Consider the following 24612-nt stretch of genomic DNA (forward strand, 5'->3'; position numbering starts at 1 on the left):
AATTGCTCTAACTTTAGGATAACCTCTTGCTTCGAAGATAGACATTGCCCATCCATTTCACCAAATCTCTGATCATACGCTATTGGTAACTCATGCTTCATGAACAAGACCATAATTTTCAAATTATGACAACTAAAGTTATTCTGCCATGCTAAAAATAAACCTAGGTTCAAAAACTCAAACGTTGCACCAATTAATGCTTGATGAAAAAAAACACACTTTCTTGAAAACTTGCAAATATTGCTCTTTGTCATACCCGTTGGAGAATTTCAGTTTCGATTTGATGTAAAGTTTTTAAAAATTCCAAAGATATATACGCGTAACTAAGCTCAAAAATTACCATTGAATCGATTGACTTTGATAACACTCGAATATTCATACGGCGTTTTTCTGTAATACGACAGTAAAACCATAGAACCACTCTTTCCAGGCGCAGAAAGCTCTTCGGGCGTTGTCGGTGTAGGGTGCGAGTATCTTTTGTGATTCAGTTTTGATACCTCGATGTGCTGAGCACGATTTGTAGAATAACTCTTCGTGTCTGAGAGATATCTTTGTAGTTTAAACGAAGAATCGAAGGCGGTCCTTCATTCTAGATCCTTGCAGTAGTGGCGTGGCGGGAATGATAGATTATCGATATCTCGTCATTTGAAGCTATGGTAAAGGATCGATTACTAAGGTGTTCGTTGCGAACACCATGATGATCGATCTTTTTTCATTGGTTTGAGTGGCGTATCGATCGATATATTGCAAAGCACGCTACGCCACTGCCTTGCAGTACTGTCCGCGTCCGCTTCGTGCCGCGGGAGATGCTGTGAGTGCCTGGAGATTCAAAACGCCTTCAAGTCCGTGCGTATGCAACACGGACATCCGTAGAGCTCGAATAATTGCATCCGCGACACTATCTGAAGGCGCTTTATTCCTTGTTTCTGCTTTCTCTTCCACCTTAACTTAATTCCGGCGTTGCCTATTCCAATGAGGTAAGTTATTGCTGTATTTAATCGCGATATTGTTGATTAGAGTCCCTTTATACCGAGAGTCAAGACGATGTGAATCCATTTCTGATCGGTTCCCGTATTTTAGGCCTCCGCAGTGTCACAAACGGGAATAAAGATTGCATTTTCACCGATTGCAAAGATTATAATCTAGAATGGACCGGGGAATAACGGGTTCAACAAGGAACAAACGGAATGAGAAAAGGAACGGAGAAAGGAATTTGAGAATGGGCCGATCAAGATTACAAAAAACTGTTAATTTGTGTACTTAACCTTCATTCTCGTTTGTGACTCCATGAGGGAGAGTTGTCTTGACTCTCAGTATAAAGGGACTCTATTGTTGATTCATCGACAGATGCATTGATTGATTAAATGTATTACAACGTTCCCAATCTTCTTAATCGCCAAAAATGTAAGAATTTCAGCATGATTTGTACAGTTTCTTTTCACTGTTTTTGACAAATAGTCCTTTGTTTGGATTTTTTTTTCTCTTCATCTTTTCCAATACTTTCGACGTTCCAGCCATTTTCGAGGAATAATTTCCATAAATTGCACGGAACTTCGAACACGATTATGAACAGACGTTGACGTATGTGAGTGTGAGGGGAAGGGAAAGTCAATTAAAACACTGAAGACAGTTATTCTTCATTTTACTATAAGATTCCGATAATGTTTATAATAACGCACAAAATCTTTGAAAACTTTTACTGTGGACATTACATGTTTCACCAAGTTTCAACAGACATTAATTCAGAAATCTAAAGGTATTTTGCGTGCAAAATATGGTGAGTTTACAATCATGATCATCTTTTTTTCTCCAAAATTCGTCCCTGTTATCTTAAATAAACATTTTACTATTGGACAGCACTACAGGTCTAAATCTTCATAAGCACCTGTAGTCTGAAGGTATTCGATAAGATTATAATCGACACCTCGCGGTATTTTGAAAACTTTATCACCCCAAGAGTCCCAAGTATTCATGCAGAGCCAATATTTGATTCCTTTTTCCTCACCCCAGCCGATGATCTTAATGAACTTGTCTAAAATGAGAAACCTTCTATCCTTCTTGTTCTGGAAAATGCCTGTTCATAACAAAAGTACAAATTGAAATCAATATAAATTTTTAATGCACTACTAAAACTAAAAAAAAAATTAAACTGAATTTTTGGAAATGAGTAATAGAAATTACGCATCACGTTCTTGAGTGGGAATTTATCATATTTAGAATAATTATGAGACTGCATTCATTTCTGTTATGAATGCCTTAGGTTGTTACCAAAGTGCCTCTGATGAAAAACCAATGCTCCAGTAACTTGTGATTAGTATATAGTACTTGTGAAGTATTTTGTTTTTTTATTCGATCTGAATTTTCTAAAATCCAAAAATAAAGAGAGAGAGAAAAAGAGAAAAAGAATTGTTATTGCGTTAAATTTGGGAAAATCGTAAAGTTTAATATTAATCAGACATTTTTCTGAACTACGGCAGAATTGATCACTAAGTTTCTTGACACTTTGAGCTATAGAATTTCAGGTTTAGCCTCTTTCAAAAAATATTCAATAAAAAATAGTGAAATGAAGCTTTGGACACACTTACCATCTGGTTTTTCCAAAAAATCATCATACATCATTACACTTGTCATGACTGGACCATAGGTCATAATTTCATTGCGAATACTAAATTCGTTCCTTGATAATCTGTAGTGCGCTGTCACTAGATCGGCAGAAATAAAGACAAAATTGAATTATTGTAGAGCATATATCAATGCGTTCATTACTTAACGTGCATAATAGGAAACAACTAAATCCCATACATGGACTGTGCCGAGTTACAGAGATCGATTTTAACGGTATTGAATCATATTGTTTGGAAAGTAAAGGGTCCTCCGTCGTAAAAGTATTTTTACATTTCATGAAAAATATTACGTTCCAGTAAGCTGCGGGTCGTCAAATTTTGAGTGGAATTTGGCAATGCTTATAATGTAGTTACATTATTTTGTCTGGGAAACGCCGATTCTTATTCAACTACTTTTTGGAGGTTCTTTATGTCCTTTTTTTTCTCCCAAGTGTCCACAATTATTTCCCTTTCTGTGAAGAAGTACTTACATTTTTTTCGATCCTTATCGAGAGATTTTTTGTATTTTTCGTTTGTGCATTTCGTAGGACAATCGTGATCGAATATTAGTTGCCCCTTGCATGGGTTCATTCTTTTTTTGCCAAGACCCTTTTCATTGTACCAAGAGGTGTGATCACAAGCAGGATAGGTGAAAGGCACACAACCCTAAAAAAATAAAAAAAAATAAAAAAAAAAGAAGAAATGTTCCGTTGAAGGGAAGTAAGTTTAAAATGAATCTAGTTTTCACTATTTTGTGACAAGTAATTATTAAAAATCCGAAACCGAAATCCGAATCCGTTCTCTGAAAGATCATTAGAAGAATCAGTTGCGGAGCATTTAATTCTGGCCGAATAGATATTGAACCGAAGTCATTTATCGGAGAATTGACCATTTGCTATTGGCCCCTCTTCAAGTATGAGATTAGTCCAAAGATCTTTCAGGAACTTAAATTATTGACCCAGGTGGTGTTTTGTGCCAACTTTCACACGATTAAACACCTTTTTACAAAATCTACAGCCCTTCTCAGTGAGCTCATGATCAAAGTGCTCTCGCTATATGACGCGTTACCTTTCAATTTTGAGTTTAGTCCAAAGATCTTTTAGGAACTTAAATTAATGACCCAGGTGATGCTTTTGTGCCAAATTTCAAAGAATTAAAGGCATTTTTTCAAAATCTACAGTCCGTCAAAGTGAGTTTTTCCTGTGATTATGCTAAGAATCAACTTTGGTCCCTAGCCCCCTCCCCAAATTTTAGGGTACCCCAAAATTGTTTGACGTGCATAAGGAGACCATATGGACTACATTTTGCAATTAGGAACTATAAATTCCGGCCCGGTTTAAAAACAACGTATGTGCCCTTAGTTTCCCTATGCACATAAGTGTTTTTTCAGAGAAGCCAGAATTTATAGGTCCAAATTGCAAAATGCATAAATGAAATTAAATAGATATATTCTGAGGTATAGCTGTGCACAGATTTAGGGGACGCTGGACGGACGGACACACATTATTTTTCACGTATACTTTTTGACTCCAGGGACCTTAAAACGTCTAGAAATGATGAAATTTAATTTTTTTTTACTTTTTTTCTTCTTGGATGATGACAATACTTCCTCTACCCTATGGGAGCGAGAAAGTAAAAATGACCTTCTTCCTCCGAGTTCAAATTTGATGAACCGTGTTGCTTTACATGTAAGACTCAGAATTTTTAATTGACAAGTTTGCGACGTTCATTTTTTTACTTTCGTTCCATTCGAATCACTTGACAACAAATGGGATTAGCCTTTGAGGGCAAGTTAAAGAAAAAAAAAACAAAAAAAAACAAAAAAAAAAACAAACCTTCCCTGACCCATGAGCTCCACCGGTAGGAACGCCAACTTCCGTGGCGTAAATCCAAGACAACCATTGGTAAGGTTCAACAGTGCATAATCCGCCACAACCCAACAGCGTTTCCTGCGACAGTCTTTCCTTGAAAGTACCATTCGTGTAAATACAGTACCGATCCGACAAGATGGATGCAATTACAGCGTTCTGAGCATTCGAACAATACAAAAATCGTACATTACAAACTTATAGAGAAGTATTATTCCAAATTTTTGACTCTATTGCAAAGGAATATTCCTTCAGTTTCTTAAGACTTGGAGGATTCTGTTGTAATCGTGAAACTTTTCGCGGCTGTCTTCCATCGTCAAGGTTGTTTCAACATCAAAGTTTTCAAGTCGTGCTCACAAGTTTAATGTGAAAACCTCAAAGGATTATGCTGATTTCATCTCCTTTAAAAAAATAAAATATAGAAGCGGAGATTTTACAACACAGCAAAGGAGGTACGAGGTTTGAGACTTTTATCGTCGATACTGTTACCAGCATAGTTGTGATGTTCCTATATCAAGTCGACTTTCACAGAAAGTTTTCCTGTAAACGGAAAAAATGGATTGCTGATTTGAAAATTAAATTGTCAAAATATGTGTCCGATATGTTTCAAATGTACACTTTACAATAGTGGAATGCTAAAGTAGCATTTCGAGCGTTCACCACGTTAGTAGTGTACGCTCTTTCTCGTCGTTTTGCATCGGGTATGTTACTAATGCATCCATTGGTAAAGACCTGCACTGCTCCATGGGAATCGGCGCCATTTTTCGTGGCGGGAAGCAATACCGTTTCTCAATTTTTTTAGGTATCATTTCTACCTTTTTTCCCCTATTTTGTCCACTTTATGTAATGCCTGTAGGCTTGTCTTTGAGAAATTAAGATCTTTACGTTTTAGAACTCTGCAACGTACTTTCATTTAACGACTCTTTCAAGGATCGTTCAAATTTTTTATCGTCTTAGTTCTAGAAAAATCTGTGGGTACAAAGTACCCCTTCACTAATGACCCCTATATTTTACTCTATGATGACAAGACACAGGGTGTACATATGTATGTTTCCTAGGTTACGCTCCACGTTTAGTTCAACAGCCCTGCTAAAAATGTTCCATGTGGATTCACGTGGAAATGACCCGATTTCCATGTGATTTCATGGAAATCGTCTGACTTCCATGTCCTTCGACATGGAAATCATAACGTTTCCATGAAACTCACATGGAAACCAAGTCATTTCCATCAAGCCGTCATGGAAATGAAAACATTTCCTTGTGAGCTCGACATGGAAATCATAACGTTTCCATGCAACTCACACGGAAACCAAGTCATTTCCATCAAGTCTTCATGGAAATGAAAATATTTCCTTGTGAGCTCGACATGGAACTCATAACACTTCCATGCAACTCACACGGAAACCAAGTCATTTCCATCAAGCCTTCATGGAATTGAAAATCCCCTTCTCAGTTCGGCATGGAAATAAAAATTGCGGATTTAAACATGAATTTCGCGGGTTTAAAATCTTTCAATTTTTGGGCAATTCTAAACTGGACTTACGCTCCGACAGGCGCAACATGCGAAAAGTACACATCGGAGCGTGAGTGTCGCGTTTGAAGCATAACTACGATGTTGAAGGCGCTCCGCAAGGTGCGCGCCAAGGAATTATACTCGGTATACGGTTCAAACCAGAGATGCAAGATTTTATATGTAACCTCATAAAATGAAATTTCGTGAATTCCAATCATTTTTGAAAACTTCTGTGCTATGGGCTCATTATGACATGAAAAGGAAAAATCTTAAGTTTTGGAAGGGGGGGGGGGAAATGAAGGGAAAAAGGAAAAAACCGAAAGAAGAGCTATACGATCATTGTTGCGGGTTGCATTAGCAGTCAAATTTTTTCTTCTCAGGCGTATGTTTAGAAAGGAGGTGAAGAAGATCCCCATATCAGGGTGATCGAAAAAAGTCTCAATTTTGGTCATCACTTAAGTACTTTTTCATCAGAAGGTAGTGTTTAGCATGTTATGTTTTTATCTTCAGTTATTAAATCCTCTAAATTTTTTTGTAAAGAATTTGAAAAGAATTGCTGGAACCAATTTTTTTTAATGATATGATTTCGATCTCAGCCCCTGAAAATCAAGTACCTGAAATTTTATGAAGCTCAATAATTAAAGAAATGTGCCAAAATGTATGATGGATAAAAGCTTAGTATGTACTTACATCTACACTCAAGTGAAAGCAATAATAAGCACAATAATCTTAAAAAGTACATGGTGTACTCAAAGCTCCCTGATGAAAATTAGGGCCACCCTTTCAGACATACTTTGTGGGCAGGCCATCTATGACAGCCATGGGAACTTGTTTGACGGGTATATGTCAGTATGTAATTGATATCAGCGCATAGACCTTCTTGGACTTGTAGGATTTTCTATATCATAGCAGCGTAGTTTTTCAAAGTTCGCATGTTAGCAGTTCCAAACCCACATGTATCTTCCACTAGGCATGTGTAAAGAGAATCTTTCAGCTAAATATGCATCATGCAAAGTAATAATGGATGACATCTGTCATGCAGACATACTCAATAAAATAGAAAATGAACAAACAACACTCACCAACTCGCTCAAGTCTGTAATCCACTGGGTCAGAAAAATCCACTTGAAGACAATAAATCCAAATTTCCGATTAGAACTGGTGCAGGTACGAAGGAACTTTTGAAAACACGATGAGTGCATTGTAAAAATATCTAAAGCACTCTTTAACGTAAGAGAAAAATTAGCACCATGATTTACTAGCTGATCAATACAGAACACCACTCTCAGAAAAGCACTGACACAACACGATTTTTCAGTTTAGTTTCAGAGGAGAAAGCATTTTTCAAAAGATGCGACATCATAGATCCACAGCTTAAATAATTTCACGATTTACTACGATCATTGATGATATTAAGGTAGCCATCGATTCTCTACCCGACGTTCCTTCCACACATGACAGGAAACATCTACAGGCATAGAGCAAATGGCACTGAGCAGCAATGTACATCTGATAAGGCAAGCTCCTGGGAGTGTCGATCTGCAAAAATACAAAACGGGAGACAGATCATCAAATTGATCTACCTATGGTTAATGGCCGTCCTTGGAGACAGACAATAAACTACGTAACAATATATCAACCACCTTTTGATAACAGAACGAATTTAAAATGAGAGCAAGACCCTTCCTTATGGAGGGAGGGCCAAGAAACATTTAAAAACGGAACATTTTACTACTGACAGGTCTGAGCCACTGAATAAAATACATTCCACCAGTCAATAAAATTTTAAATTTTGAATGTTGATGGATAACCTGATTGCCAGTATACATTGAGTTGAAACCAGTTGAAACATCTGATACGTAGAGCGGTTCATTCTCATAGAAGCTTTCGTAAGTAGTTCCAGATACGTACTTTAAAATTAGACACCGGTCAAATGTAGTACAAGAGAGGAAATGGGTGCAACAAAACTTTAATTGTCCTTGATTCTTTTGAAGACACAAGGAAAATGCAGGCAGTATGAGGATGTTCCAACAGACTACCTATAGCACTCGCCTGCAAGAGTTGGGAAGTTTCTACTTGTGATGAAGTCCGCGGATAATAAGATTTGCACTTAGAGAGTGCAACAGCAGATCCACCATCTTGATTCTGGTCTTTCCCTTCAATGCTAAATAGATGCAAGATTATCTCCCTTCCCACGGAAGGAGTGGATAGATTTATTAGACGTAGACTCTTCGATCAACTTCGTAACCACGGTTAGGAATAGCACATGGTAGTAAATGCATTCGCAAACCAAGAGAATAGAATTCACAATTACCTCGCTCGTTAGAACATATCGACTGAATCGTAAATCGGCAAAGAAAATTAAACTCGAGTTACTTGATCAGTATAGCTTGACATGACAAATGTGTAATGTAAGTACAAGGTGACAGGCTCATACTTAGGTGTGTCCGTCGTCAAGAAGTGAAAGAGAGATAATTTACCTGTGTTCGATGAAACTGAGTATAGTCAAGTAGACGCCGATAATACAATCGATTCTTCGTTAAGAATCATGAAAAGTAGATCAAATTAAGTTTTCATTTTGAAATTCACGGCATGGCATGGCTTGGCTGGCTGGGTGGATTGAATTGAACAATGGTCCGGAGTTCCGAGTGCGAGTTGGACATCGAACAGTTGGACGAGGGACCATTCCGCGGTTCCGCCTTTTGCCTTTTTATCGAGGTTGCGTGTGAAAATGAGTGAAAATCAGCCGCTATAATGATTATAGAAAGCCAGTTTTTGTATTTTAATCCTTTTGAAAACATTTGCCTGATAATTATTTAGATAATAAATACAACCCTGGAAGTATCGGCAAGGAACGATTATTCCAGGAACTAGGAACATCTTCACAAAAGTTAGGTTATATTTATCTCTCACATCACCACATCACCTCAAGTAAGTAATTTAATGAATAATTTTTCACTTTCACACCTTTCACAAAAGAATCAAGGACAATTAAAGTTTTGTTGCACCCATTTCCTCTCTTGTACTACATTTGACCGGTGTCTAATTTTAAAGTACCTATCTGGAACTACTTCGGAAGCTTCTATAAGAATGAACCGCTCTACGTATCAGATGTTTCAACTGGTTTCAACTCAATGTATACTGGCAATCAGGTTATCCATCAACATTCAAAATTTAAAATTTTATTGACTGGTGGAATGTATTATATTCAGTGGCTCAGACCTGTCAGTAGTAAAATGTTCCGTTTTTAAATGTTTCTTGGCCCTCCCTCCATAAGGAAGGGTCTTGCTCTCATTTTAAATTCGTTCTGTTATCAAAAGGTGGTTGATATATTGTTACGTAGTTTATTGTCTGTCTCCAAGGACGGCCATTAACCATAGGTAGATCAATTTGATGATCTGTCTCCCGCTTTGTATTTTTGCAGATCGACACTTCCAGGAGCTTGCCTTATCAGATGTACATTGCTGCTTAGTGCCATTTGCTCTATGCCTGTAGATGTTTCCTGTCATGTGTGGAAGGAACGTCGGGTAGAGAATCGATGGCTACCTTAATATCATCAATAATCGGAGTAAATTGTGAAATTATTTAAGCTGTGGATCTATGATGTCGCATCTTTTGAAAAATGCTTTCTCCTCTAAAACTTAACTGGAGAATCGTGTTGTGTCAGTGCTTTTCTGAGAGTGGTGTTCTGTATTGATCAGCTAGTAAATCATGGTGCTAATTTTTCTCTTACGTTAAAGAGTGCTTTAGATATTTTTACAATGCACTCATCGTGTTTTCAAAAGTTCCTTCGTACCTGCACCAGTTCTAATCGGAAATTTGGATTTATTGTCTTCAAGTGGATTTTTCTGACCCAGTGGATTACAGACTTGAGCGAGTTGGTGAGTGTTGTTTGTTCATTTTCTATTTTATTGAGTATGTCTGCATGACAGATGTCATCCATTATTACTTTGCATGATGCATATTTAGCTGAAAGATTCTCTTTACACATGCCTAGTGGAAGATACATGTGGGTTTGGAACTGCTAACATGCGAACTTTGAAAAACTACGCTGCTATGATATAGAAAATCCTACAAGTCCAAGAAGGTCTATGCGCTGATATCAATTACATACTGACATATACCCGTCAAACAAGTTCCCATGGCTGTCATAGATGGCCTGCCCACAAAGTATGTCTGAAAGGGTGGCCCTAATTTTCATCAGGGAGCTTTGAGTACACCATGTACTTTTTAAGATTATTGTGCTTATTATTGCTTTCACTTGAGTGTAGATGTAAGTACATACTAAGCTTTTATCCATCATACATTTTGGCACATTTCTTTAATTATTGAGCTTCATAAAATTTCAGGTACTTGATTTTCAGGGGCTGAGATCGAAATCATATCATTAAAAAAAATTGGTTCCAGCAATTCTTTTCAAATTCTTTACAAAAAAATTTAGAGGATTTAATAACTGAAGATAAAAACATAACATGCTAAACACTACCTTCTGATGAAAAAGTACTTAAGTGATGACCAAAATTGAGACTTTTTTCGATCACCCTGATATGGGGATCTTCTTCACCTCCTTTCTAAACATACGCCTGAGAAGAAAAAATTTGACTGCTAATGCAACCCGCAACAATGATCGTATAGCTCTTCTTTCGGTTTTTTCCTTTTTCCCTTCATTTCCCCCCCCCCCCCTTCCAAAACTTAAGATTTTTCCTTTTCATGTCATAATGAGCCCATAGCACAGAAGTTTTCAAAAATGATTGGAATTCACGAAATTTCATTTTATGAGGTTACATATAAAATCTTGCATCTCTGGTTTGAACCGTATACCGAGTATAATTCCTTGGCGCGCACCTTGCGGAGCGCCTTCAACATCGTAGTTATGCTTCAAACGCGACACTCACGCTCCGATGTGTACTTTTCGCATGTTGCGCCTGTCGGAGCGTAAGTCCAGTTTAGAATTGCCCAAAAATTGAAAGATTTTAAACCCGCGAAATTCATGTTTAAATCCGCAATTTTTATTTCCATGCCGAACTGAGAAGGGGATTTTCAATTCCATGAAGGCTTGATGGAAATGACTTGGTTTCCGTGTGAGTTGCATGGAAGTGTTATGAGTTCCATGTCGAGCTCACAAGGAAATATTTTCATTTCCATGAAGACTTGATGGAAATGACTTGGTTTCCGTGTGAGTTGCATGGAAACGTTATGATTTCCATGTCGAGCTCACAAGGAAATGTTTTCATTTCCATGACGGCTTGATGGAAATGACTTGGTTTCCATGTGAGTTTCATGGAAACGTTATGATTTCCATGTCGAAGGACATGGAAGTCAGACGATTTCCATGAAATCACATGGAAATCGGGTCATTTCCACGTGAATCCACATGGAACATTTTTAGCAGGGTTGGTGAGTGTTGTTTGTTCATTTTCTATTTTACTGAGCATGTCTGCATGGTCCAAATATCATGTGCTCCCATTGGGACGCTTGTCTCCTTTGTCTTGATTCTAAGATTTATTTAATTTCCGTGAGCAATTTGGATGGCACTGAAACCTTCTTGTGATCATTTTTATGCAAATGGTTTTCTTTCCATGAAAAATGTCACGGAAATGATTTCGTTTCCATGAAAAATTTTCACGGAAATGATTTCGTTTCCATGAAAAATTTTCATGGAAATCAGCCACACGGAAATCAGCCACATGGAAATATTTCCTGTTCCATTTTTCCGTGTCATTTTTTCATGGAAATCAACTTCATGGAAATCATCCACACGGAACATTTTTAGCAGGGAGCGTCTTGCAGCGCTCTCTTCCGTCCGCGCAAAACCACTTTCACATATTGAAGAGGTGCTACGATGAACGCGCCATATCCAAGAACATCTAACCACAAATCAAGATCATGTGAAGTCCAAATTGCGCGTCTCAGGATAGGTCACACTTTTTTCACTCACAATCATATCATATCTAAAGAAAACCAACCCATCTGCCACTTCTGCAATTCATCATCTCTAACCATCAAACACATACTTATGGACTGCTCTTCCCTCCGATATCTCCAATCACAGATCTACTCCCCTTCAATCATCAGAAATACAAACCCTCTTACATGCGATGAACCTAATATTACCACCAAAATTCTAAATCTCTTCACCTCTCTTAATTTAAAAATCTAAATTTTCGTTTATACTCCTATTTTCAAAATTATCTCTGTAAAGACGTTAATAGCCTGAGTCGCTGAATGTCTCAAAATCATAATAACTAACTAACTAACTCTCCAACGTCTTAACGTTGGAACCGTCGTCTTGTTTTTATTGTAGAATCTACATTGAAAAATGTTGGACATGTTTTTAACTACAAAGCTGTTAAATCAGCAGTTTTATTTTTCCGCGTGCTAATCGCTGAAACAAACACTGAAAAAAATTAAAATTTGGAAATCAGAAAGCTTACATACATATGTGAAAATTTCAACCCAGACTTACAGTATCTGTGCGACACGGGCCTTCGTCTTCAACATAACTGATCAATGAGGCGCAGTCTTTCCAGTGTTCTCTCGCGTCGAAGGAGCTTGGAAATTTTTCCGGATCGGATTCCCATTTCGGGTCACCGATTTTCCTCACGATGTGGGTAGCTCCTGGAGCCAAACTCCGTCTTACTTTTTCTCTCAGGATTTCCTCCGTCACTCCATGGTTTTGTCCTTTCAATGAGAGTTCATGCAAAGTGTTCTTAATAGAAGTCTCAACACTCTCCGCTTCAAACTGAAATAGATACAAATTTTTAGGCCTTGTCCACACGAGCGCGGTTCGCGGAACTTATTCCGAGGAACTTGTTCCCGGAACAAGTTTTAGCTGAGCTAAACTTATTCCTCCAAAACCCGGAACTTCCCCCGTACTCCGAGCTTCCATATATGTTTCTTTTGATGTGAATTTGTTTGTTTTTGTTTTTTACGTCCTTTACATGTCTTGACATTTATTTGTGTTACTTTGGCGGCCGTAATAATCTATTATTTTGCGATAATTATATAGTTTTATTGAAGTTCCGGTTCCAGTTCGGGCGAACTCGTGTGGACAGCATGCCTCGTTTCAAAGAATAAGTTCCGGGAACTGAGAAGTTCGAGGAATAAGTTCCGAACTGCGCTCGTGTGGACAGGGCCTTACGAAGCATATCCGAGACAATGGCAACACAGGAGAAAAACAAGCGGGAAAAACGGGAAACAAGGCTTAAATGCAACACTAAAAAACTCGATACGCACCGACTCAAAACTGTGTCATTTTTAGTCGAAAAATAAATTTAAATTTTTGGGGTTTTTTTAAATTTTTTTTTTTTATTTTTTTGCTCGGATCTCGACCACCAACATGTAGGTCTCAGGTTTTTTCTTCGATGTTTTTAAATTTTTAATTTTTTTCCGACTGAAAATGACTCATTTTTGAGACGAAACGTCTCGAGTTTTTTCAGTGCTATATTTGAGCCTTGTTTCCTGTTTTCCCCTTTTGTTTTTCTCCTGTTCTCAAACTGAAGTATGATTCGAAAGATGACGATATGGAAAAAAAGAGGTAGGGGTTAAAACCTAACTTGCGGCATTTCCAATTAATTCTGGTAGTACCCCAATAAATTAGGTATTGAACCCAAATGTTGCGTTACTACCCCAACTTGAATTGCGGCACTACCACAGTTGATTGGAAATGCCCATATCATCCGACAAATCGGGGTAGTACCACGATTTTAGGAGAAGACCCCTGACACTTTTTTCCCGTGGATGATTAAGATAAATTCACGAAATGAATGTGGTATAGACAGAGAGATTGCTACACCTGGTAAGAGTTAAAGTACAGAAACATATGTCCTCGCACTGTGAGCGCACATAAAACTCGTTAAAAATACTAGGAAACTCCAGAATTAACCCGTAAATAATAAACAATAGACTTAATATATTCAATGGACGCTTATTTCTCATCATGTATCCTTTAGATACATCAGCTTTAACATTTTACTCGAGGAGAAAGAAAAGAGAACTAATGACATTTTAAGCACCCTGCTTCAAAAAGTATACACCACAAATATATGATTAGGTGCATGAGTCATTCGGGTTTCACAACTCCACGAGAAATCGTAAATGATCGTCAGCATGTGGCGCTTTTTCGATGAAAGTGCAAATAAAAACAAACTACAGAAATGCGGTTACTTCTTTTATAATAAACTGGGAAAGTATAGGAAAAAGAAGATGTCGAAAATATGACGTCATAATGTTTATCAATGACTGATGGTGATTTACGATGGTACCATTTTGAGTTTTTCGTGGAGTTGTGAAACTGGGCTGATCAATGAAGTCGATGGAAAAATCTATAGACGAGAAGACAAAGAGAATATTCAGCGATCCAGAAGAGGGTGGTTACAATACACAGAGGAGGTAAGTAATCGAGTAACCAACGACAACTCACAAGAGGCCCTACAACAACATGGTCCATCATTTTCCCTTTAGTCTATGACAATCACCCGTGTCAACCAATAGGCTCGTTCCACTTTCCTTTCGTCCTCTTTGCCCATCGTTTCGTCTACCAATCTCAATGTTCAGCCCTCTGGGGTAACTTGTCTATGTCAAATTATGTGATAGCTGTAACATATACTTTTTGAAGCGGAAAGCTTAAAAATACGCACATTTCTTAGGACGATTGGGAACTCCAGGAGTGAATATCAAACTTCTCAATGCACTCATCGTGATTTTTTAGCTATATTTCCAAGGAGCAGTACTTTTTTACGCTCCAGCAAAAGTTTGTATACAAATCATTGCAATATTGTCAATCCTAGAATCGTCACCCTCCGGCCAAAGTATCACAAGCGCCATGCGACGTTTCAAAATTTCCACCGCCATTTTATTTTTTTACCGAGAAATTGTTGGTTGAATCTGTTCGAAAATTTCACTGAATTAAATTGGCAGCTCAAAGAAAATTAGTGGAATTTTCGGACAGCTTCGTTGAACACTTTCACTGTAAAATAAAAAATAATATGGCGGCGGAAATGTTTAAACTTCGCATGGCGCTTATGATACTTTGGCCGGAAAGGTGAAAAGATGCTGTCATTAAGTTTATCATTACATCTATGAGATAACAAGAAAATCAAGAAAACTATGAAATGAGACAACTAACCGACCAAGTGGGATATTTTTTCAAAAGCTCGTCAATACTCTCTGATCCAGCGGAAATGTGTGTCAACGCAAGCAGCAAACAAACTGCGATGGCCGACATTTTCACCTGAGTGCCGACGAATTCTTCGATAGCAGATGGAATCAGAAAAATGAAAAAACGCGTATGATTATCAATTAGATACAGATAATTGAGTCAGAATTGAAACTAAAAGAAACTGAAAGAAACTAAAAAAAACACCTCTATGCATATCACGGGTGTAACTTCAATGTAAGGTTCAGTAAATTATATTGTTACTAGTTTTACTATGCACAACTTCTTGCTCTGAGGGATAGTAAGGGCTGGTAAATCTATAAGATGTAGATATTAATTTTTCACATCATCTTTAATTCTACTTATGGTTATCGACAAATGATGGACTTTGTCAAGTGATATGTGGGATAGCTGCATCTTCTAAAGTAATGACCAGAAATCTTATGTCAAAAATTACGTTTAATCACAGAAGAATCAAAATAATACGATATAAAATAGCCGAAAATGAAAAACCAGCCAGAAGACAAACTTACCGTCTGTCAACCCCTATAAAGTCCTAACACATCAATTTGCACCGTCTTGCTCCTACTCAATGTAAACAAAATTTCCCGTGTAACTCAACCGTAGACGTTTTAAATGCTAGATATTGAAACAATACCCTTCATAGTATACCTCTCAAGCGAAGTTTTCCCTGTCTCTTAAGTGCCCAAGCTAAAGGTGAATTGTATCTTAAGTGCTTTTTATACATAAGGCAAAAGGTGAAGAAAATCACGAGTGGCATTAGGCACTTATAAAAGCAGTTCCAGGTAAAAGATTAAGATTGAAAATGTGTATAGCCCACCTACACGTACAATGAGTCAGCTTCGAACACTTACATCGTGAACTGTTTTGAAGTGTCAAAAATCAACCACTGAAAGGCAAGTGTTTTTGCTGTCCCACTAAAAGTATGAATGGTATAATTGAGTGAGGACAAGCATATATATACACGAGTATCATTTTTGTCTATTTCCTCCATTTTTCCCTGTTGTATGATCAGTTGTGCGTGAAAAACATGTATATTTCAATAAATGACCTTTAAGGACCAGATACAAATGGTAAGGTCTGTCAAAATGATACATTTTGAAGCTAAATATATTTCAGCCAATGGAAAAGGAATTGGAGTTTTTTCCTCTTCTTTTTTTTGCACCTATCCTCTTTTGCCGACAAGGGCTCAACAGAGGAAATTGAAGAGAATATTAGGATAGCTGATAGACGGAAAGCAAACATCCTGGCCCCTCCAAAGTGACATGATCTGTTTTGTCATTCTGACAGAGATACGAACCCGGGACCTCTGGGTCAGTGATCAGTTGCGCTAACTTCTGAATCAACCGAGGTCGGCTGAATTAAAGTTTAATCAGGGCAGAGAGAAAAAAAAGAGAAAAGAAAAATAATGAGAATATAAAAATCGAGGAAATGGGAAGATACATATTTTTTTCTTTGTAATGGCATGATGTCCATGGCCGTATTTATATGTGGGCCGTCAATCCCGGGGCCTAGGGCGACAATTTGGGGGAGGGGGTGAGGGGATATTATGTGCGAAGAAGAAAACGAAGCTCGGGCGCTGTCAGGAATATCGTGCCGCTGGCCACAAAGTTGCGTTTCAATCCCACTTCAATGAAAAAATCTGGAGACCTGCATCCTAAAATTTGTTGGATGCTTAATCTAAAAACGGCATGTGTCCCCCCCCCCCCCCCCCGGTAAACGTCGTGGTCGTGTAAAAATCTTGACGGCCTAGAATCGAAAATTACGTAATTCCGGCCATGCTACGAAATTAGAATAGTTGCGCGCTAGATTTCCGCATTCAACGAGGCAAGCATAATGCATGCCTACATTTATAAAAGTCAATAATTCGGGGCTAGTGAAAAGTAAATTTTTCATTTCCACACGATACTATACATGTCATAATTAGTTCGGAGTTCCAATTGTCGCGTGCTTGGTTTCCGCATTAAACGAAACGGGCTTAATGTCTACATTCATAAGCGTCAGTAAGAGACAAGTGAGAAGCTAAGATTATCCTTCAATTACACCTGATACCACATCACATACCTAGGTCGAAGTTCGACAATAGCGTGCTTGATTTCCACAATCAACGATGCGAGCATAATGCAAATATATTCATAAACGTTACTAATTTGAGCGAAGTTAAATGCTAAGATTTTCCTTCATTTCTGCGTGACACCACATTACATACCTACTCCAGAGCATGTACACATAGGCCGTCGAGGTCGCGGCTGAGAGTGGCAAATTTTTGGGAACGCATCGCGACCGTACCGCCGCACAGTGGATCGAGTCAATTAGAAGGGTCGGACATTAAATCTTGGACAAAAACTGCGAATTTTTATGTTTATTTCATCACATTTAAACTAAAAGGGGTGGTTCTAGGAGTAAATTTCACGAGAAAACCAATGGAACCACTTTTAGAACCTCAAACTTTTGTATAAACGGAATTATATGCGTTTGAAGTTTTCAAATTTTGTCCGACCTCTCCTAATGACTCGGCACGGTGCCCCTGAACTCACTTTAAATGCGACTTTGTTGTACATCAAAAATTCAAGTTGGAGGTTGTAGTGGGGTACTCCCTGATGGGTTTTTGGGCAATTTCGAAATAGGTTGTCGGAGCTCCTCGAAAAATAATCGCATTTTTGTGGTTTTTTAGGGGTAAAATAGCAAAATTGGCCTCCGGGCGACAAATTAAACCCCCTCTCCCTCATCCTTGCCTTGACCGATCTGAATTTTTAGTATGTTTTTACCTGGTATAAGATGGGACTTTTCTGAAATTTTCATGCCCATACAAACTTTTTTGCTCCCGCGGCAGCGTTGCCGAGTTGCGGACTCCAAAATATCGAATTTAATGATAAAATGAAGGTTTCGGAGTGTGATTTCCATTCAAAATCAAAAATTCAAATTGTAAGTTGTAGTAGGGTACTGCCTGATGGGGTTTTGGCCAATTTCGAAGTAGAGTGTTTGAGATTTTTGAAAAATAATCGAATTTTTGCGGTTTTTTAAGGGTAAAATAGCACACTGAGCACGGGGCGGCAAGTTGAACCTTTTCTCTCTCATCCTTGCCGTGACCGATCTGAACTTTTAGTATGTATTAACCTGGTATAAGATGTGACTTTTCTGAAATTTTCATGCCCATACAAAATTTTTTGCCCCCCGCGGCAGCGTTGCCAATTTGCGGACTCAAAAATATCGAATTTGATGATAAAATGAAGGTTTCGAGGTGTGATTTCCTCCAAAATTTCACGAAAAATGTGCAATCTGAGAGTTTTCGATAAGAAAAAGGCATACTTGAACAATTTAGAGTTGCAGTGTTGCCAGCTTTTGATTTAAAATTCGTCAAAATGACCCAAATCGCGTTGCAACCTCGAGCGCTGGATTTTTATTTCGTTCAGAATTGGTTATTACGGTTCTTCTGTACTCTATGCATTTAGGTACCATGAAAATTATGCCATTACTTACTTGATGGGTGCAGCTAACTCAAAAAGAGAGGCCGGATAAAGCGATGAGTCGGGGGAAAACGAGCGGTTCGGGTTGACAGAAAGTTCTTAAATCTACTCCATCACCAGAAAGTAGAATTTGAGAACTTTCTCCCACCCCCCAAACCTTATCCCTGTTGCAGTCAATCCTTTGAACATCTGATCTGAAATTTTGCCCCCGAATTTTTACCAAAAACGTGAAAAATAAAAACACGTTTTTGTGCAAAAACACATCATGTTTTTGGTAAAAATTCGGGGGCAAAATTTCAGATCAGATGTTCAAAGGATTGACTGCAACAGGGATAAGGTTTGGGGGGTGGGAGAAAGTTCTCAAATTCTACTTTCTGGTGATGGAGTAGATTTAAGAACTTTCTGTCAACCCGAACCGCTCGTTTTCCCCCGACTCATCGCTTTATCCGGCCTCTCTTTTTGAGTTAGCTGCACCCATCAAGTAAGTAATGGCATAATTTTCATGGTACCTAAATGCATAGAGTACAGAAGAACCGTAATAACCAATTCTGAACGAAATAAAAATCCAGCGCTCGAGGTTGCAACGCGATTTGGGTCATTTTGACGAATTTTAAATCAAAAGCTGGCAACACTGCAACTCTAAATTGTTCAAGTATGCCTTTTTCTTATCGAAAACTCTCAGATTGCACATTTTTCGTGAAATTTTGGAGGAAATCACACCTCGAAACCTTCATTTTATCATCAAATTCGATATTTTTGAGTCCGCAAATTGGCAACGCTGCCGCGGGGGGCAAAAAATTTTGTATGGGCATGAAAATTTCAGAAAAGTCACATCTTATACCAGGTTAATACATACTAAAAGTTCAGATCGGTCACGGCAAGGATGAGAGAGAAAAGGTTCAACTTGCCGCCCCGTGCTCAGTGTGCTATTTTACCCTTAAAAAACCGCAAAAATTCGATTATTTTTCAAAAATCTCAAACACTCTACTTCGAAATTGGCCAAAACCCCATCAGACAGTACCCTACTACAACTTACAATTTGAATTTTTGATTTTGAATGGAAATCACACTCCGAAACCTTCATTTTATCATTAAATTCGATATTTTGGAGTCCGCAACTCGGCAACGCTGCCGCGGGAGCAAAAAAGTTTGTATGGGCATGAAAATTTCAGAAAAGTCCCATCTTATACCAGGTAAAAACATACTAAAAATTCAGATCGGTCAAGGCAAGGATGAGGGAGAGGGGGTTTAATTTGTCGCCCGGAGGCCAATTTTGCTATTTTACCCCTAAAAAACCACAAAAATGCGATTATTTTTCGAGGAGCTCCGACAACCTATTTCGAAATTGCCCAAAAACCCATCAGGGAGTACCCCACTACAACCTCCAACTTGAATTTTTGATGTACAACAAAGTCGCATTTAAAGTGAGTTCAGGGGCACCGTGTCGGTCCACTGTGCGCCGAAAGGGCGACGCGACGCGACGGAGCAACGTGGGAACGTGGCGTTTCTATCCAGAAGAATCAGGAGCAGTGATGATGATAAAAGTCTCCATGAAAATTTGCCGCATGAATGACAAACACATTGGGTAACGCAATTTAGGTTACAGGGCATTTCATCGACTATTATGTCCACGCACCTGTGTTTTCTAGTAGTTTAATTGCGTCCACGCGTTTTTTCGGCAGGATATTTTAGGATCGATTCCGATGGCGATTTGGAGTCGCAGAGCGCTCTAGCGCGCTGAGGTAGCGGCTTGCTATGTATGTATTTTAGATCCACTTAGAGACCCTAAGCCAATTGGTACACATGTAAATACAAACAACAATTTCCAACGACGTTTTCGGATGAAAATGTGTAATGTCTTGGAAGGATTAGGATTTGCTTGTTTATTTATTTATTTTATATTTGGTCCAATGGAGAAAAATTATATAATTGATATGTATGGTAAAAATGGAGGAGGGGGCCGTCGAATCCATGAAAAAAATCACTAAAACTCCATACACCTCTTTGGTGCAGCAGGACTTAATTATCTTTCAAGAAAATCTTATCTTCTTATACCTGAAGCGTATAAACCTTTTGATTTGCCTAAGCTAATGGCTCTTAGATTTCTCCTGTGTCGATAACTTCGCGACGGCGCCTGCGTGCCTTGACACTTTGAGATACTATTTCAACACAGAGGTGTTGCACAGTGTCATACGAGATTGAAGGCACCCTAACGTATCATGATTGATGGCATCTTTCAAAAACACGAAGTTCCCTCGCAAATTAAATAGAGTGACGAAGACAAAAAGAAAACGGTAGTCGAAAAACTTACACTTAGTCCCAGTATCTGTATTCACTAACGTTTAGCATGATTTTTGAACATCATTAGAGGAAAAAGTGACTTGATCCAAGCAGAAATATGCTCAAAGTTACCGCCGAGAAGATTTCCTCATGAATCAATGAAGAAAACAATGCTTGTTTAAAGGAAACATGCGTTTATAAAAAGGAAAGTCACTTAATTCAAGTAAAAACCTGATTTCATTCGGATATTTTATTCTTGATTCAAAATAAAATTTTCTTACGGCATACTAGAGAATATTTAAGCCTATTTCGCATCAATTTTTTCTCTAATGAAATTCAAAAATTATGCTAAACTTCTTAAATACGGGTGCTAACGGCTAAGGCTTGGTGAGTTCTTGGACTACCGCTCTCTTTTTGTGTCGTAATTTCTTGATTTATTTTGCGAGGAAAGCTTCGTACTCTTAAAGGATGCCTGACATTCTTGATGCGTTGGAGGGCCTTCAATTCTGTATGATACTGTACAACACCTCTGTTGCGATCTAGTTGCTTAAAGCGCTGCGGCGCGGCCGGCCGGCGAGAGTGACTAGCGCGACACGCGTACTGGCGCCTACAAACCTAACAGGGATGTTAGGTTTGTAGGCGCCAGTGCGCGTGTCGCGCTGGCAGCACGCCGCGCGCCGCTCCGCTCTGTGTTTGGCTCTAATATTTAAACGCTACTTGGGTTGTGCTTGAGACTTGAATGTACTGTAAATTACTTAGCATGATTTTTGAACACCATTAGAGGAAAAAGTGACTTGATCTAAGCATAAATATGCTCAAAGTTTCCGCCGAGAAGATTTTCTTTTGAATCAATAAAGAAAATAATACATACATATAGGTCGCTTTACAGCACTCCCTCGCGCTCTACGACCCCTAACCTCCACTGCTCTCTTTCAAACCACAAATCTTGGGGGATTGAGCACCTTAACATTTCCGCAAAAAAGCTTTCCGAAAATAATGCTTGTTTGAAAAAGAATAGATGCTTATATAAAAAAGTAACTTACATCAGGCAGAAACCTACTTCCATTCTGCAAATTTATTCTTGATTTAAAATAAAATCCTCTTGACGGCATACTCAAGAATCTTTTTGCCTAAATCGAGTCACTTGTTTCTTTCATATAATTCAAAAATTATGCTAAACGTTATTAAATACAAATGCTAGGACTTAGTGAGTTTTTGAACTACCGCTCTCTTTTGGCGCCATAGTATCCTGAGGAGCTCCGTATTCTTTAAGGATGCATGTTTAATATGTTGGAGCGTCTTCAATTTCGTATGACACTGTGCAACACGTCTGTTGTGAAATAGTTCCTTGAGGCGTCGTTGCACGCTGCGAAGTGGCGGAAATTGTGGTATTTGACCAAAATACCTGGCCAAAACCTCAATTTTACAGTTTTTTTTCAAAAGACTAATGTAATATTCGAAATTTACGCTGTTTTTTACCCTAGAAAACATGTATATGCCATTTTTTGAACGGCTCAATCCTCCGCGAAGAGACCACCAAGTTACCTGTTTCTCAGCGATTATTTTGATATGTTTCGGCGCGCTACACGTCGATCAGTTTAATTCGACTGTGCGACTATAAGAGGGAAGTTCGGTGATATATAACACATTTGTAGAAGTATATGCTACACAACTAACCACAACATTTCTAAATTTCCTTTTTTAGTGATTTTCACAAGAGGTTGAAGAGTGATGTAAAAGTACAGGTTTTTTTTCGAAATCCAGAAGCCCATTTCCTTTTGGTCTCAACTGTCCTCAAGCGGTTTAGGGTGGAATGTTGTAGTCCAAAGTGGGTATTTTCAGGATCCAGGGGCGACGGACTACGGAAAACTGAGACAATTGAAATCTTTGACCTTTAGGATTGACTTTTTGAGGAATTTTCACAAACACGAATGAGTAAAATTATGTTGATACTAACGACTGGAATGGTATTTTCCCCTCAGTTCTGACCCATTTAGTAACAAACTGGGTGATACCTGATCACAACCCGTTTCTCTAGCCCCTACGCCCCCTCCCCCCCCCCCCCCAAGAGTGGAAAAAAAAGAATTTGAAAGTGGACAGAAGAGGCACTTTAGAGTCACGCAAATGTGTGTAATCCGTTATGTAGTAATATCTCCGTGCATTATCCTGGAGTATAGACATATTTATGCCATGTTTTACCTCGATAGACAAAGAGTCCACGCGGCCGTCGGATGGAACTTCAAAGTATCTCTCTGCTGGCCGATTATTGGAATTGATAGACAAAGCTACAGACAAAGTCGACGTAAGGAGTATGGAGGAATCCTATTGGTTGAAATGGGTGGTCTCTATATACTAAGGGAGGAAATGATGGACTAACTGAAGGGTCTCTCGTGGGTCGCCGTAAGTTAGTCTATTACCTAACACCTTTGTCCATTGCAGCCACCCGATTTTACCAATAGGATCACTCCATATCCATCTCGTATGTCGATGGCTTTGTCTATCAATTTCAATAATCGGCCCGCTGGCACCATGGAACTACGCTGAAAGGCACATTTGAGGCCTCGCGAAAGTAATTTTACGACTTTTTCTTAGCTAGCAGATTGTAAAGGGACATGATTAAAGTTAAATTTTCCATTATTATGAACTTCAAGTTTCTGCTGTCAGAGTATATAACTACCCTCGAATTTTTTTAGTGATTAGAGCAGCAATACATGTCAAATTCATGAGCAAAAATCTTTTCGTAGTTCTTATTTATTCCCTATTCCCATTTTAGCGGAGGCGAAGATCCCTCCTCATAAACTCTATTGCATAAAATAAAAAATTTCCGGAATAAAAAAGTTTACCCTCGACCAAGAATCGAAACCTGAACATATCAGCATATGTAGAGATGTTTTGACCATTCATTAAATACGATTTCATAAATGAAAGTCCCGGCACCTTCATATTTACACTAATTTTGAATCAAAACTGTCAAAAATCAAATATCTAGAATGATTCATATTAATTATTTGGAGGATAGTACAATTACTCCTCGATGTGAGAGCTCGGATGTTTCGCCACAAATCTTGAAGTGACATGCGCTGTTTTTTCCACAACTGAGGGTCACAGAGTGTCCTTGTTTCGAAGAGTGGACCGTAGATCAAGGAGAAACTAATCTAAATGCTCCGCTTTACTCACATACTTTGCGTCTTTTAGAACCCTCGTTTTGGGGAACCTCATCCTCTTTATACTCTCCTCGAATTGTCATATGATGTGTTTGTTGGGTAAATTTTGCATATTATCACTTAAATAGAAGTACTGGTTGTAAAAGATTCTTAAAACTCAGCGATATCTGGCCATAAATAGTTTTGGCAAGCTTTCCCGGTCGAATACCACAGTGTGCGGCGGGCGAGGGCGACCAGCGAGACACGCCGTGCACGGGCGCCTACAAACCCAACAGGGATACTTCATGCATTGCGTAATGCGTGAAGTATCCCTGTTAGGTTTGTAGGCGCCAATGCGTGTGTCGCGCTGACAGCCCGCCACGCCGCACACTGTGGTATTGGACCTGAAAAGCTGGCCAAAACTATTTATCACCAGATATCGCCGAGTTTTAAAAATATTTTACAATCAGTACTTCTTCTTAAGTCATAATATGCACAATTTAACCACCTAACACATCATATGACGATTTGCGGAGAGTTTATAAAGAGGGTGCAAGAAC

At 38.6% G+C, this 24612-nt stretch overlaps 1 protein-coding gene across 2 annotated transcripts; it reads right to left on the reverse strand.

Moving 5' to 3' along the window:
• Positions 1 to 1625: 1625 nt before the first annotated feature.
• Positions 1626 to 15833, reverse strand: LOC109042262 (cathepsin B-like cysteine proteinase 3). Of its 2 annotated transcripts, XM_072305027.1 has the most exons (7): positions 15675 to 15833; positions 15112 to 15233; positions 12451 to 12726; positions 4439 to 4630; positions 3095 to 3269; positions 2586 to 2702; positions 1626 to 2074 (listed from the first exon to the last, which is right to left on the reverse strand). In XM_072305027.1, exons 2-7 carry the CDS (start codon positions 15208 to 15210, stop codon positions 1860 to 1862), a joined length of 1074 nt encoding a protein of 357 aa, XP_072161128.1. In that variant the 5' UTR covers positions 15211 to 15233; positions 15675 to 15833; the 3' UTR covers positions 1626 to 1859. The 2 variants fall into 2 exon arrangements, with proteins under 2 accessions (XP_072161128.1, XP_072161129.1); XM_072305028.1 differs by lacking the exon at positions 4439 to 4630.
• Between the last annotated feature and the right edge of the window lie 8779 nt (positions 15834 to 24612).

The sequence above is a fragment of the Bemisia tabaci genome, chromosome 10 (genome assembly GCF_918797505.1).
Source record: "Bemisia tabaci chromosome 10, PGI_BMITA_v3".
Lineage (NCBI taxonomy): Eukaryota > Metazoa > Arthropoda > Insecta > Hemiptera > Aleyrodidae > Bemisia > Bemisia tabaci.

Coding starts and splice junctions, on each gene's coding strand:
- LOC109042262 (XM_072305027.1), bottom strand. CDS start 15,210: ATGTCGGCCATCGCAGTTTGTTTGCTGCTTGCGTTGACACACATTTCC. Junction 3,270..4,438: donor GAGCTCATGGGTCAGGGAAG/GTTTGTTTTTTT, acceptor TTATTTTTTTAG/GGTTGTGTGCCTTTCACCTA. Junction 2,075..2,585: donor TTTTTTGGAAAAACCAGATG/GTAAGTGTGTCC, acceptor TGTTATGAACAG/GCATTTTCCAGAACAAGAAG.